The 14845-nt window shown below is 55.1% G+C and overlaps 1 protein-coding gene across 2 annotated transcripts in view; it reads left to right on the top strand.

Moving 5' to 3' along the window:
- The window catches only part of FAM53B (family with sequence similarity 53 member B), a 73864-nt gene that overhangs the window by 13178 nt on the left and 45841 nt on the right, over window positions 1–14845 (top strand). For both annotated transcript variants that reach the window (XM_017338086.4, XM_089313853.1), the window contains one exon: window positions 8236–8999. In XM_017338086.4, coding sequence (XP_017193575.3) covers window positions 8236–8999 — 764 coding nt within the window. The remainder of the gene's footprint in view (window positions 1–8235; window positions 9000–14845) is intronic.

The following is a 14845-nucleotide window of genomic DNA, read 5'->3' on the forward strand; positions in this document are numbered from 1 at the left end:
CTCTGTGGGTGAAATTCTAGGATTCTGGCTTCTGCCTGGCCATTGCGGCTATTTGGGGAATGAACCAGTAGATGGAAGATTCTGTCTCTCACTCTTCCAAATAAATAAAATAAATCTTAAAAAAAAAAAAAAAAAGAAACTACTTATGAGCCAATATAGTCTAGAATTAGATTTGCTTTCATTAAAAATTCATGTTTATGCACAAGTATGCAAATGTATGATTTTTATAATTTTACTTTTTAAAGGTTTTATTTATTGTGGTCAAATGTGTGATTTTTTTTTTTTTAAATATCTTAAATAGTTTAAGGTTTATCTATACAGGTTGCTTTTCTTTTCTTTTCTTTTTTTTTTTTTTTTTTTGACAGGCAGAGTGGACAGTGAGAGAGAGAGAAACAGAGAAAGGTATTCCTTTTCCGTTGGTTCACTCCCCAATGGCCGCTGTGGCCGGCGCACCGCGCTGATCCAAAGCCAGGAGCCAGGTGCTATCCTGGTCTCCCATGCGGGTGCAGGGCCCAAGGACTTGGGCCATCCTCCATTGCACTCCCGGGCCACAGCAGAGAGCTGGCCTGGAAGAGGGGCAACCAGGACAGAATCCGGTGCCCCAACCGGGACTAGAACCCGGTGTGCTGGCAGGAGGATTAGCCTATTGAGCCATGGCGCCGGCCTACAGGTTGCTTTTCTAAAGATTTATTTATTTGAAAGACACAGAAAAAAAGAGAAAAAGAAATACCTCCCACTCGCTGGTTCACTCCTCAAATACCCACAATGGCCAGGGCTGTTCCTGGAGCCAGGAGCACAATCCAGGTCCCCACGTGAGTGGCAAGAACCCAGTTCCTTGAGCTATCACCACTGCCTCTTCGGGTTTGCAGTAGCAGGAAGCCGGGGTCAGGAGCCCCAGGTGAAATGAAACCTCGGCACTCTGTGCGAGACGCTGGCCTCTGCTAGGCTGAGTGCCCACTGCCTTCACAGGGTGCTTTGACTTCTTCCTGGTATCATTTTGTCAGTCTCTGTGTTTCTGGAATAGAAGTGAGAAGTGAGAAGGTAACCTCCTGGGCGGTCTTCTCACCCGGCTTGTGCTGAGTTGGGGTGGGGGTGGTGCCAGAGGACAGGGAGTGGCTACTGCGGACCCTCTGCATGCTGTGTCTTCCGCGTGGGAAGACAGTTGTGTTGGGGGGCAGCCTGGCCCAAGTTTGGGGCGTGGCTTGGGATTGCAGACTCATCTAAGTCTGGGCTGTGCCACGTGGGAATGTTGGTTCGAGGCCTGGATACTTTGCATCTGATCCAGCTCTCTGCTGTGGCCTGGGAAAGCAGCAGAAGACGGCCCAAGTACTTGGGTCCCTGCACCCACATTAGAGACAAGGAGGGAGTTCTTGGCTCTAGGCTTTGGTTTAGTTCAGACCTGGCTGTTGGGGCCATTTTGGAAGTGAACTAGGCAGACTTAAGGTCTCTCTCTTTGTCTCTGTCCCTCCTCTCTGTCTCTCCTCTTTGCCTTTCAAATACATAAGTAAACAAACAAATAAATCTTAAAAAAAAAAAATGATGACAACAGTGCTTCTGTAGACCACCTGTGCCCTGGTGGTCTTAACCCTGCCCTTTGTCTTCACCAGCTTCTCTGGCTTCTTGAGGAGCCCTGTAGGCCAGCCCTTCTTTCTGCCTCCCTGGGGGGCTGTGGTGGGGCGTTTTTTCCACATTCTGGCCCCTGACTCTAGGCTCCTTGTGTGAGGACTTTGGTCCCCTGTATCGTCCTGAACCTAAGACACAGCTGCCATTTTGCAGTCCATCCCGGGCAAGAGGGCAGCACCAAAGACTGAGGCCTGGGTAGGCAAAGTCTCGAAGCCTTATCTTCCTCACAGAGCCCTGAGTGGACACAGCAGAGGAGGTCCATGGGCCAGGGCTCCAAGGTCCTTCAAGGTACAGATGACGCTGCTGTGGCAGAGCTCAGGTGATTGACCTGCTCCTTGTTCATGACGTGAACGTAGCAGAGCTGCCTTTGGAAGGACGCCTGGTCCTCTGCAGTCCCCCCTTGATGGGGCTGGAGCGTATCCTCACACCCAGCATGGAGTCGTGGCTGTCCTGAGGCCAAGCTACCCCTACCCAGTCCATTTGTCAGGGGGAAGGTGAGGCTGGCACAGGCCGACAGGTGTGGAATCCAGGACAGACAGCAGCGGTGGTGTGGCTGCAGGCTTGTTAACACTGGGGCCGGGAGCTGCAGGAATCTGGTATCTTGAGTCTGTACTTAAGGTCCTGAACCTTTTCTGGAAATCACACTCTGCTGTGACCATGTCACTGGGAGGCAGCATCTGAAAAACAGCACAGCCACTCTGGGGCTGTCAACTCCTGTGAGCAAGTGGAAGCCTCTGCTCTTCGAGAGTCTGGGTGCTTGGGAGTTTCCCTTCAGGTTCAAGGGCAGAAGTGCTTTTCTGTCTGCGAACTCCGGTATCTGTGTACCTAGCAGCCTCTGCCCTCCTAGTCAAGAGGTCATGACTCTGGAGCCTGGTGACTGTGCATTGGAGGCCTTGCGTCTTTGTCCCCTCACCTGTGGACTAGGTCATCAGAGCCAGAAACTTCTAGCTTAGTTATTACTGGGCCTTGGCTTTGGGATAGACCTTCGCCATCCATCTGGGCCCAAGAGTGTTTGTGTGGTCACCGTCTCATCTGTAGGCAAAGTGCCCCCCGACCTGTGTGTAAGTTCAGACTGGTGCAGGTGGGCGTGGCAGGGGCCGTGTAGGATGTAATGACTGTGCCTGTGCCCTCAGGCTGTGTACCGTAGATACCTTGCGGGGCTCCAGGTGTCGAGGGAGCTCCTCTGCGAAGCTTTGGGTCACACACGATAGACTGCAGCATGTTGGCGGGGACACAGCAGGAGACTGCAACCCTCACCTGTGCACAGGAGCCGTGGGCAAAGGCCCGTGGCTGCAAAGGAAGCCAGGAGGGCTCGCCAGGAGGGCTGGGAAACAGAGACCTGTAGGGACGGAAGGGCGAAGCCATCTTTCTCTGTGGTTCTACTTCCTGTAATTGGCACAAACCAAAACCAAAAGCAGAACACCAGCTTCCGATGATGTTGTGGATGCAGGTCTGTAGAGAGAACTGTCAGTCTTCTGCAGCCTCCTGGGTGTGGCTGCCAGGTTGCTGTGCTGTGGTTCTGATGGACGTGTTTGGAGAACCCAGACCCCTTGTGGCCCGTGGTCCAGAGCACTGGTTCTCAGCACTTTTATATGAAAGTAAGTTGGAGAGTTGGTTAGAACGCAGAGTCCTGCCCTCAGAGAGTTCACCTAAGTGAGGGACACGGCTCGAGAACCCACACTTGATAAGCAGGCTGCTTCCAGAGCTCACGTGGAGAGCACACTTGGAGAAGCCCTAGTGCAGAGAATGGGGGCCCGCGCTTGTGCCTGAGACCCCAGAGATACGAACCTGGTGGCCGAAGAGCCAGGAAGAGTCTCCGGTCCTGTTATCATAGCGATGGTGGCCTCTGCTGAGGGCCTGATCTAGGGCCTGCGCTGGGCCCACATTTAACTCTCACAATAGCACTGGGAGACTAAGTTACTTAAAGAATTGAGGTTTGAACGCAGGGCCACACCCTTTCCACAGCACCAAGTGACCATTGCTCAGTGGAGTCCCCGTGTCTCTGGCCATTGTCACCTCAGAAAGAGTTATAGTTGTTTGTGCAGAAGCGATGTTGAATGGGGGGTGGGGGCACCCAGGGTCCTCTTCTCCGAGCCCTGCTGGGCCCTTTGTACAGTGTGACGTGCTTGGGCACCTTGCCATTAAAAATTAGCTTCTATTCCTGTTTCTTTTGTCTGGTGACCTGACCCAGCAAATTGCCTTCTGTTCCCCTAGTGAAGGGAAAAAAAACAAGGGCTAAACATAGCCCGGATTGTTTTTGCTTTTCATATGTTGTACTTCTTGAGATGTTTCTATCTAAAGATAGAAACAATTAAAACATTATCAGCCCCGGAGAGAACAAGTGGCCACCTGGCTGGCCTTGGTCCACTTTGCATATTCAGTGTCTCAGATCCTCACAGGCAGCCAGCCATCCAGGGCCTGGGTGGGCCAAGAGCTCAAGGCCCAGCCCAGGCTGGACTTGCGTCACCCAGGACAGAAGGTGACCCAGGCTGAGTGAATAGCACAGCTCCTCTGTCACTTTGGTCTGCATTTTGTCACCTTCTCTTCTGCCCGCCCCGGCCTGCTGTGTGGCACAGTTCACGCTGGTCCCTGGGGAGCTGTGCTGAGGCTGTGCTCAGAACTTGGGGTGCAGCAGAGGCCTGTCTGCAAGCAGGTCCGGAAGGCTCTGTTGCCCCGTGTGCCGTGGGTGCACAGGGACCGCGTGGAGAAGAGCTGAGCTGGCTGTTAGGTGTGCAGGAAAAGCTCTTCCTGGTGGAAGGAGGATGAGGGTGGGAGGAGAACGTGCCAGTCCCTTGCAGAGATGTGCAGACGTGGGTGTCTGGGGGGGCTGCAGTTCTGTTGCAGGTGCACTGCGCTCCCGTTGAACCAGTGTGCTGGGTTGAGAACTGACTGTTCTGCAACAAAGAAATCTTACACGGTAAGGTCACAGGAGCTTGCTCTTCAAAACAGAACGGTGTGTGAGGGGCTGGGCATTTGGTACAGTGGTTAACTGCTGCTTGGGATGCCCACCTCCCATATCAGGGTGCCTGGTTCAAATCTCTTCTCTGCCTTTCAAATAAAAAAAAATGAAAATAAACAATTAAAAATGTAGAACAAAATGGAGTAGGCCTAACCAGCTGACACGGGTGTGTCAGAATTCACCATCCAACCCTGGTACCCCATAGGGATTTGGCCCCAGCTCTCTGTAGATTTTACCTATGCGCACACCTGCGACCTTGTGTTAAATGTTAGTTTCATAAAGAATTGCTGGCACATGAGAACTCCTCTTCAGGTTTGTCTGCAGAAAATGAGGAAGGTTGCACTTCATGGACGTCTCAGGGGTTTTCAAGGAGGATGATTTTGAGTCTGTGATTCTTGTCTGGCCTCTGATGCCCTCGGTTGATTTGTTCTTTAGTGTAGGGTCTACTGGGGGAAATGTGAGCAGGTGGGCCTGAGGCCAGGCTGGAATGTTTGTATCCACGGGTGATGGCCCAGGGGATGGACCATGATGGGTGGGGACTTCAGAAAGTCCTCTGGGGGCAGTGAGGAGCGGGGGTGGGGAAGGGAGGCCCTGGGAAGTGCCGTGGAGGAGCACCGAGGTCACGGCCGGGCCCCGGGACAGGAAGGGCACTGCCAGGGGGAGACATGGTGGGTTGATGTCGAGCCGGCCCCCGATTCTTCCCCCGCTTCCCCTGGATGCAGGGAGAATTCTGTCAGTGAAACCAAAGTGGATCACGGGCGACCGTCGCTGAGGCTGGGTTTCTGGGGACCTGGTGGAGCCACGCTCTGCAGCATGCCCCTGGTTCTTGGAGCACCAGCTGTGGTGCCACCATCTTGGGGCCCTCGCTGCCCTGTGGCTGGGCCCAGGGGTCCTTTCTCGTCTGCCGTGTGCATTTTCTCTCTGGTACCTCAGTGGCTTGTTCCAAAAGAGAAGTTGGTGGCCAGTGTTACTCAATAGCTGCTGAAAACTCAAAGATGCAAACCCAGAGCTGAGGGTGGGTTTATGCCCCGGCCCACTTTCAGAGTTGAGCCAGAGTTTTGCACTGGTGGGCTAGGTGGTCATACCCTCCATGAATTAACTAATACGTTTGTCTTCATAGAAAATCTGGAGCGGCTGGTGCTGTGGTGCAGCAGGCTAAGCTGCTGCCTGCGGTGCCAGTGTCCCATGTTTGTTGGTTCATGTCCTGGCTGCTCCACTTCTGATCCAGCTCCCTGCTAATGCATTTGGGAAAGCAGTGGAAGATGGCCCAAGTGCGTGGGCCCCTGCCACCCATGTGGGAGACCAGATGGAGTTCCAGGCTCTTGGCTTTGACCTGGCCCAGCCCTGGCTGTTGTAGCCATTTAGGATGTGAACCAGCAGATGGAAGATCTCTCTTTCTCTCTGTCTCCCCCTCTCTTTCTGTAGCTGTCTTATCAAAAACAATTTTTTTTCTAAAGTATGAAAAAATGTGGAGACTGGAAAAACAAGAAGGCGAATGTGCAGATCAGTTGGCTCCCTGCCAGTCAGCTGTTCACATTTTGAGTCATTCCTTTTCATCTTCACAGCTCGTGGACTGTGCTGTACTGTGTGCTTAAGCATCCTGTCTTAGCATTTCCCCACATCATCACACAGTCCTCGAGACTCCACTTTTGCAGGCCCAGTGCTGTTCCCCCCACCGCAGGACGTTTTAATGATGTTTACTGATTCGCCGTCCCTCATGGTATCGTCTTGCTAAGCATCCTACATAAATACCCACGTTTTTCCTGAGGGTAGCTTTCCATCTTCTGAATGGATAACATAGATGCTCATTACTCCGGCAACATTAGTTTGTATCTCTTTTATTTTACTTTATTGCTCAGTTTGCTGACTTTCAGCTGCTGATACCACATTGGAACTGTCCAGGAAGAACGGTGACTGCTGCAAGGGGAGGCCTTCCGTGGGCATAATTGAACAACGTAAGGGAAGCTTTCAGAAAGGTGCTCGTTGGGGATGCTTGGAAGTAGTTTATCACATCCAGCTGAGAGGCGGGTATGAGGACTTGCTGTGCCAGGGCCTGGGGGGTTCCCAGGAGGAAAGGAAGTGGGTATTGAGCCACAGCTCTGCTTTGTTGCCGGCTGGCCTGCCTGGGTACATGGAAACCCTCTCCCCTACGTCTGCAGTGGTTCCGGCCTGTGGGTGGTTTCTCCCTGCATCCTTTGCCCCTGAGACTCGGAGTCGTGGCTTCAGCGGGAGGCTCTCTGACGTCCCTTTGGACCGCACCGGTTCCGTGGCTGCTGCTTGCAGTGCTCAGTCCAGGGTGTGCCGCTCAGTGCCCTTCCAGAAGGGAACACCGGTGGAGGAGACAGGTTGTAGCCTTGCCTGCTCGGAGCGCTGCTGTGGGCTGAGTCATGAGTTTTCGAACCTAGAGCCCATCCTGCCTGAGGTATAAATTCCTTGAGGCCTGCAGGCAACTTCAGGTTCACCTGTGGTCCCTCAATACTGGGGTCTAGCAAGGAGAGCTTGAGTAGAGGTCACAGCAGCCTGGATTTGCATCCTGTCCTGTGTTACTGTGTGGCTGTGGGCCCGTCTCCCAGCCTCCCTGCATGGGCTGCACGGCTCGGGCTGCTCGGTGGTGATCCGCACGGCCGGGGGACTCCGTGTGCCTCTGGATGCCTGTAGAGTAGCCGTTCCGGTGTCACTTCTGTCACGCTTGCTGTTTGTAAATGCTCAGATACAGAGATTAGAAGAAACAGGGAGCGCCGACTTGTTGACTCTTGGTAGCGTGGCGTATTTTCTGACGTTGCCTTTGCTGCGTAAACACCATGTCACACTTCTCTTTGCAGTCCCTGAAATTCCCAGCGCAGTAGTAGAAAGCACCAGATCTTGATCGCTCACGTTGTTGAAGTACAGCTTTAGGTGCAGATTGGGCATGCCAGAGCAGGGTTGGCTGATTCGTTTTTGCATTTGAGTACGGAGAGCTGAATATGTAGATTTATATTGTGCCCTTGAGTTTCTGCAACCTGACACTTGGCTCGTAGAGATTTTAATTATTTTAAATATTTAAATATTCCCCTACATAACCCGTTTCAGCAAGAAATCAAGTGAGCACAGAGAAAGTGCTGTGATTGGCAGCTGTTGGCGAGGGTTTTGGTGGAGGGGACGTAAAGTCAATAAAAGATCCAGCTTCTGTTGTCCGCAAGTGCATGAAGGCTGGAGCTGGACGGGCCAAGCTGGCGGGACGCAGTCCGTGACCTCCGTGAAGTCCTGGAGGAGTTGTCCTTGGTCGTGGTCTCCTGCCAGGGCACGGAGTCCTGCCTGGAGCGACGGGGAGCCAAGTTGGGGCTTCACAGATAGAGTTCCCTGGGTCCTGACCCGGGCCCCTGTGTGAGATGAGAGTGCGTTTTGGCTTCTGGTTTCCCTGGGAGGCGCTGTGGTGCATGGGGCGAGAGGTGTCAGGAGCCCCAGGTGGCCCAGGATCCCAGGCTCCTCTCTGCTGAGAGCTGAATGCGCTGGAACCCCCCTTGCCGAGGCTCGATTTCTCCCGTGCACCGTGAGGTTGGACTGGAGGGGTCTTCAGGGCCTCTCTGGCTATAGGGTCCAGTGTTGGTGTGGAAAAAGGGGCTGGTGTAAAAGCCTTCTCAAATCCTGCTTTCTCTTTGTCATTTATGAACCAGAAAATGACAGGTGGCGAGACCTGGACAGGAAATGCCCTCTTCAGATTGACCAGCCAGGCACCAGCATCTGGGAATGCCTGCCCGAAAAGTGTCAGGATGGTTCGCTGTGGCACCCCGAGGCAGTGACCAGCCTGATCAAAGACCTCAGCATCAGCGACCACAACGGGAACCCCTCAGCACCCCCCAGCAAGCGCCAGTGCCGGTCACTGTCCTTCTCTGATGAGATGTCCAGCTGCCGGACGTCATGGCGGCCCTTGGGGTCCAAAGTCTGGACTCCTGTGGAGAAGAGACGATGCTACAGTGGGGGCAGCGTCCAGCGCTACTCGAGCGGTGTTGGCACCATGCAGAGGAGCTCCAGCTTCAGCCTTCCTGCCCGGGCCAACGGGCTCTCCTCTCCCTGCCACCAGGCGGGACTCCACCACCGCTCTGGGGGGCAGCCCTGCCAAGGGGCTGCAGGCTCGGCTCCCTGCGGGCAGGCTGGTGACGCCTGGAGCCCCGACCTGCACCCCGGGGGAGGGGGCCGGCTGGACCTGCAGCGGTCCCTCTCCTGCTCGCACGAGCAGTTTTGCTTTGCGGAGTACTGCCCACCCTCAGCCAGCAGCACACCTGCCTCAACGCCGGAGCTGGCCAGACGCTCCAGCGGCCTGGCGCGCAGCCGCTCCCAGCCGTGTGTCCTTAATGACAAGAAGGTCGGTGTTAAACGGCGGCGCCCTGAAGAAGTGCAGGAGCAGAGGCCTTCCCTAGACCTCGCCAAGATGGCCCAGGTAAGAGCCTGGTCCCCTGCGGGGACCTTTGGAAACAGCTTGGTGGTCATCGGGGCCTCTGCTGCTGGCCTGTCCCTGCCACGTGCCCAGTGCCAGTTTCAAAACACCGTCCAAGAGTGGGTTAATTTCCTTGTTTTGAAAATCCTATTCACGGGAAGATTATTTCAAGTTTTTTTTTTTTCTTCCCTTTTTAAGTGTCTGTTTCTCTCTGTTTAAAATCGGACATGCTTTTTCCCTGTGAGGTGCAGTGCTGTTGGTACAAGAGCAGACAGATGGTGAGAGGCAGGATTGCGGGCAGGCCCACGTGACTGAGCACTGGTAATCCCCTCCCAGCTGCGCTGGAGCCCTGTCTTCCTGGGAACCTGCCCTGCAGCCGCCGCAGGAGACACACACCCCAGGCTCCGGGGTCTCTTGGGTTGAGCTGATCTTGAGATCAGGGCGATGACTTTGGAGAATGAGGGCCAGGGCAAAGGCTTACTCCATTCTGGTTAGACTGTCAGAAATACCGGCCGTCAAGAAATGGTGATCGCTGTGCCCTGTGCTGCCTCTGTCAGTGTCCTTGCTGTGTGCTGCCCAAACCTCCTGCCATGGCCCCCATCCCTTGGGCTTTATCCTTTGTGTCTCACAGCCCTGCCTTATGGTAACTGATTTGAATGAGATGAACTTGGAGTTAACACACCGCCCTTACTGGGAGCCTGACCGGGAGGCCCTGGGGACCACCGACTCTAGGGCAGGCGGCGGTGCTGAGCAGAATGTGGCATCCAAGGGGCCCTCTGCCGTTAGAGCCGTGGTCTGACCGCCAGCTTTTCTGGTCCTGTGTTTGTAAACGTCCGTTTCTCTGTCCTGGGGTCAGCCTCGCTCCTGCAGGCCTGTGGCCAGACCCAGGGCAGGCAGGCATGTTGTTTCCGTTCCATTTTGGGTGAGCACGGCCATCTTGCTTCAGTGCCCAGTGGTTTTCTCAAAGAAGATGTGGTTCTGCTCATGGAGCTGGCTTTCTCTCCCCAGCCATGAGCTGCGGTATCTTCAGTCTCTAGTCTAAAGCATACTTGGCCGTCGCGACTCAAGATCGCGAGTGACAGCTGGGGTAGCTGGGGAGCACGTTGGTGACATGCTCGCTGCCACTCTTGTGCTGGTAGGTGGCCCTTGGGGGGGAGCCTGAGGGGTGTGGCAGACCTGCTGCCCCCTGTCCAGTTTTCCTTTCTTCCATTCTGGCCGCAGGGGTGTTCCTTTCTTCCCCTTGCATCGTGGACGTTTCTGGCGTTGCCAGTGGACAAAGATTGAACACATCTGTAGGACCCCACGAGGAACATTCTTCTAGAAAAGTGTGAATGGGACAGATTGGGGTGACTTCTGAAGGAAGCCCAGAGCCCTGCATTCTGGGTGCGATAAACGGCTTCAGTTAAATTTTAATGCCGAGCTTATTTTATTAGCTAATAAGCTAGAGGGGTAATAAAAACAACTTACACGTGTTATTATATTTTACTAGCCACAAGTTGGAATAACACCACTGGTACCACTGGAGACATTTCCCGGCCTCACTTGGATAGAAACTGCTTAAAAATGCAGTGCTCGGTGGGGCTCCGCCCAGATGTATGGATCGCTTCATGGGCTCCAGGGCAGGCCTCCAGGACCTGGAAGCCACTCTGGAGCCTGAGGGGCTGCCCTGGTGTAGCCTGTCTGTGCTTGGCGGCAAGGCCCTGGGTGAGGACAAAGCACAGGGAAGGCAGAGAGAGGCCTGAGGAAACCTGTGCCCTGTGCCCTCTCCCACCAGGCATCCTAGCCCAGCCAGGCCTCTCTCTGTGGGCGTCTGTGGCTCTGCCTGCCTTGGCTTCCCTAGCTAATGATTTATGGACTCAGGAGACGGGCCTTGCTCTTCCAGGGAGCCCTGGAAACCTGGCCCACGCAACCCCCGTGCTTCTCTGTAGAGCCCTTGACGCGCCTGGGGTAGTGCAGTGGCCTGGGCTGCGTGCCCGAGGAGCCAGGCACGATGCTGGTGTGCAGAGACTTGCTTGTTGCCAGGGGGTGGCTGTGGTGGGACCGACAGCATTACTGGGAGGCGGGCCAGGCTGCAAGCCCATGGGAGAAGGGCTTGTGGATGGATGGGCTGTCCAGAGTGGAGGGATAGGCTTGCACCGAGAGGCTGATGCTGGCACGCGTTTCCTTAGTCTGGGTGGTAGGCTCCTTCACCGGTCTTGTGATTGTGGTTCAGACATTTGCTTTTGGGACAGGGGACTCCACGGAGCAACCTGGTAGAGGAACCCTTTACGCATGGCTCCTGGGACCTGAGGAGGAGACCTCAGATTAAAGTGCAGAGTGGGGGCAGGGTTGGGGCATAGCCAGTAAAACTCCCGCATCCCATATGGATGCTGGTTCGTGTCCCTGGTGCTCTGCTTCTGATCCAGCTCCCTGCTAATGGCCTGGGAAAAGTCCCTGCCACCCTCATAGGAGACCCAGATGAAGCTCCTGGCTTTGGTCTGGCTCGGCCCTGGCCGTTGCGGCTACTTGGGGAGTGAACCAGTGGATGGAGGATCTCTCTTTTTCTCTTTCTCTCTCTCTGTGTATTGTGTGTTCTCTCTCCAAGTCTGACTTTCAAATAAAGAAGTCAATCTTAAAAAATAAAAGGTGAAATTGCAAATTGACTTTATGGTTAGACCTTTGGAGCAGCGGGGTGTTCTGGTGAGATCGGCCCCCCTGGAGGTACTGACTGGAGCCGGGACCCAGAGGGACAGAGCAGGCAGAACCCCTGCAGCCTGCAGCTGGCAGGAAGCAGGCCAGGGAGAGAGCCCAGAGTCTGACAGTGGGGCAGGGAGTGCTGAGGGCAAGGCCCTGCCTGGTTTACCTCGCCCTTGGGGCAGCAGGACCAAGTGCCCTGTGCTAGCGGCAGTGTGACCTCCCTCCTGAGGAAAAGGGGGCCCTGTTGGTCCTTGGGCCCACCTGGTGTTAAAGTTTGGATCCACTGGAAGGGAAACTTGGCAAGCCAGAAGGTGTTCAGAGGCAGAGGTAGGGAACGGGCAACCCTGGGCAGATTGTTAAGCATCTCAGTGCAGCAACACCAGCACTGCCACCAGCAACATGGATTGTGGGAGGACTACAGGAAGTAACCTATGTGTGTGTGCGTGTGTGTGTGTGTGTGTGGTTATATACATGTGCGTATGTATGTGTGCATCCGTCTACCTGTGTGCTTGTATATCTGTGTGTGTACGGCTGCATGCATGTGCGTATGTATGTGTGCCTCTCTTAAGCTGTGTGCTTGTGTATCTGTGTGTGTGTGTGCATCCGCCTCTCTGCACGCACACTCACTGCCCAGCACCCTGGCAGGCACGCAGAGTGCTGCCTGAGAGCACTGGGCTCGTCACCCCAGTAGGACTGGAGGAGGCTGTGGGCTCCCATGGATGACTCCGGAGGCAGAGTCGGAGCTGCAGGTGGGTGCGTGCCTGGGGCACATCCAGTGTGTTGTAAGAACTCCTGTTCTCTTGGTTTGCTCGCCTTTCCCTCTCCATCCTGTTCTCCCTTTTCTGTCTTTGCCATTTCCTCCTTGTTTGTCATCTTCTTGCCTCATCTTTCTTCTTTTACAGATAGGAGGCCTGGCTGGCTGTCAGCCTGCCCTGCACCACGGCTTAGCCTACCGTGAACTCCGCGTTCAGAGCCAAGGGTTATAAAGTGGTGGCAGAGTTGGACTTGGCCCTGTCAGAGGTTGGCCCTATGAGAGCTTTCTAGTTTCAGGTCTCTTGCCCTTGAAACGAGGGTGGATATGTTCTGGGCACCCACCAGCTGCCCCACCCTTCCCAGCCACATGCCTGGGGCCCAGCTGCCCAGGTAGCCAGCAGCCATGGTTCTTGTCTCTTTGGGCAGTGAGGATGAGATATAGTGGCAGGGCTGTGGAAATGGCCTTCCAATTGTCTTTGCTTCTGTTTTCTTAAAACCCTGATGCCAGGATTGTGAGCAGGGCCACTACCTGCGGCTGCAGGTGACCTGGCCATCTGGAGATGCTGGAGGTGGGGAGAAGCTCCCATGGAGGGAAGTGGTGCAAGAGCCAAGTTCAGAAATGGCTGCTCTGATTACAGCCACGTGGTCCCTCAGAACAAGCTGCCAAGGCAGCCAGGGAGTCTGTGCTCCGATCCTGCACAGGATCGTGGGGGTCCCGGCGACCCCCACGCCATCTCTGGAGGCCCCTTCGGACCGGTGTAGGATGTAAAGGCTCCTTTTTTGCAGCTTGACGGTGTGTCCATCGAGGCAGGACCGACCCATGTGGACGCGCTGTCTACCAGCAGGACAGTGCTGGTGTTGTGAGTTACTGCTCTTTTGAGATCTAGCTCGACCCAGCAGGGCTCGCGCTGTGCATGGCTGTGTAGACATGGATCACATGGGTGTGAGCAGAGATCCCAGGGAAAGCGACAGTGAACAAGATCACCGGGAGTGCCTTGCCCCTGGGTGTCACAGGCCTTGTGTATTTTTTTATTTCAAGCTGGTCAGCTTGAAAGACCAACAGATTCTGTTTTCCACAGCGCTTCAAACAGAAGCAAGGCCTTTGCAGGGAGGGTGTGGGATGCTGAGACAGAGGTTTGATTGAGTGCAGCTGCCCACGCACGAGGGGGCCCCAGAACAGGCAGCCTCTGTTGTGTTAGCAGATGTCTGAGGGCTGTGAAAGCTGGCCAGGGGCAGCCGGGAGGGGGGGTGGGTGAGGGGGAGCAGGAGGTAGATAATAGCATGCCATCATATCCTTGGGAAGCCCTGTGTGCCCTGGTCCCACGGATGAGCCCAGGGGACCAGGCTCAACTTGGACTGCAGGGGCTGTGTGGGCTGAGGGCCATGCCATGTGCTGATCATAACCGGGGTTATGCTGGGCAGGGTGACCCCTGGGTGAAGCGCCTCTGGCCAGCCTCCTGCTCTCTGCTCTGTGTCATTACCAAGGGGCAGTGGCCCTGAGTCACTGTGGGGGGCCCTTCACACCACTGCTGCCCAACCTTCTTGTCCAGGCAGCCTCAACAGCTGCAGGCCAGCTGTGTACTCCCTTGGCCAAATCGCTTGAGCCTTTTTGGCTATCTCCTGTCCGCCCTGCCAGTGGCCAGCCACTTTGTGCAGGTCTTCTGCCATGGTGGAGAGCTGTGCTGATGGGGTGGGGGTGGGGGGCTTCCAGGGGGGATCACCCTTCACAGTGTGAATGCAGACAGGTGTGAAGATATGCTGAGAGGGGTAAGCACAGGAAACCCTCGAAAGAAATGCTGAGTAGGAGTGTCAGCCAAAACCTCTGTGGTCATAGGGGAGTGCAGTGGCCCCCAGCTGTGTGATGGTGAGAAAGCCGTGTGTGTTCACTCGAAGCTGCGCTGGGCGTCTGAATGCGGATCTTTTCCTGGGCTGATGCTCCCAGGCAGCCCGCGTCACAAGGTTCAGCTGACGTGCTACAGAGCACTGCTAAGCTAGGATGTACGGTGGGTTAGTGCGTCTAACGCGTTCTCCACTGCGGTTTATCAGGGCACAAACCCATCCTGCACCAAAGAGCATCTGTGGTTGCTTTTGATTGGGAAATCATCAGGACAGGTGTGAACAGAGGACGTCTTCAAGGCCTGGACTGTCCGAGTTTATGGGTGCTGCGGGGCGGCAGCTCGGGGGCCGACAGCCTTGACAGGCATTGCTGATGATTTACGGCAGTCCTCTGCGGTGAACTCAGGAGGTCATCGTCCCTGTAGCAGTCTCGGCAGCTGCTGCTGTTGGTGGGAGGTTGAAGTTGTCCGCCATCTCTGTTCTGGTCCAGCCCCTCGCTGGAGTGGGAGGCCTCTGTGGTGATTTTCTGAAGCCGTGTGGCTAGTTAGCAGCCCTGGAAGGTGCGAAGCCAGGCTTCCTGGCCC

Source organism: Oryctolagus cuniculus, chromosome 15, assembly GCF_051225735.1.
Source record: "Oryctolagus cuniculus isolate XC-2025 breed Fujian yellow rabbit chromosome 15, ASM5122573v1, whole genome shotgun sequence".
In the NCBI taxonomy this organism is placed as follows: Eukaryota; Metazoa; Chordata; class Mammalia; order Lagomorpha; family Leporidae; genus Oryctolagus; species Oryctolagus cuniculus.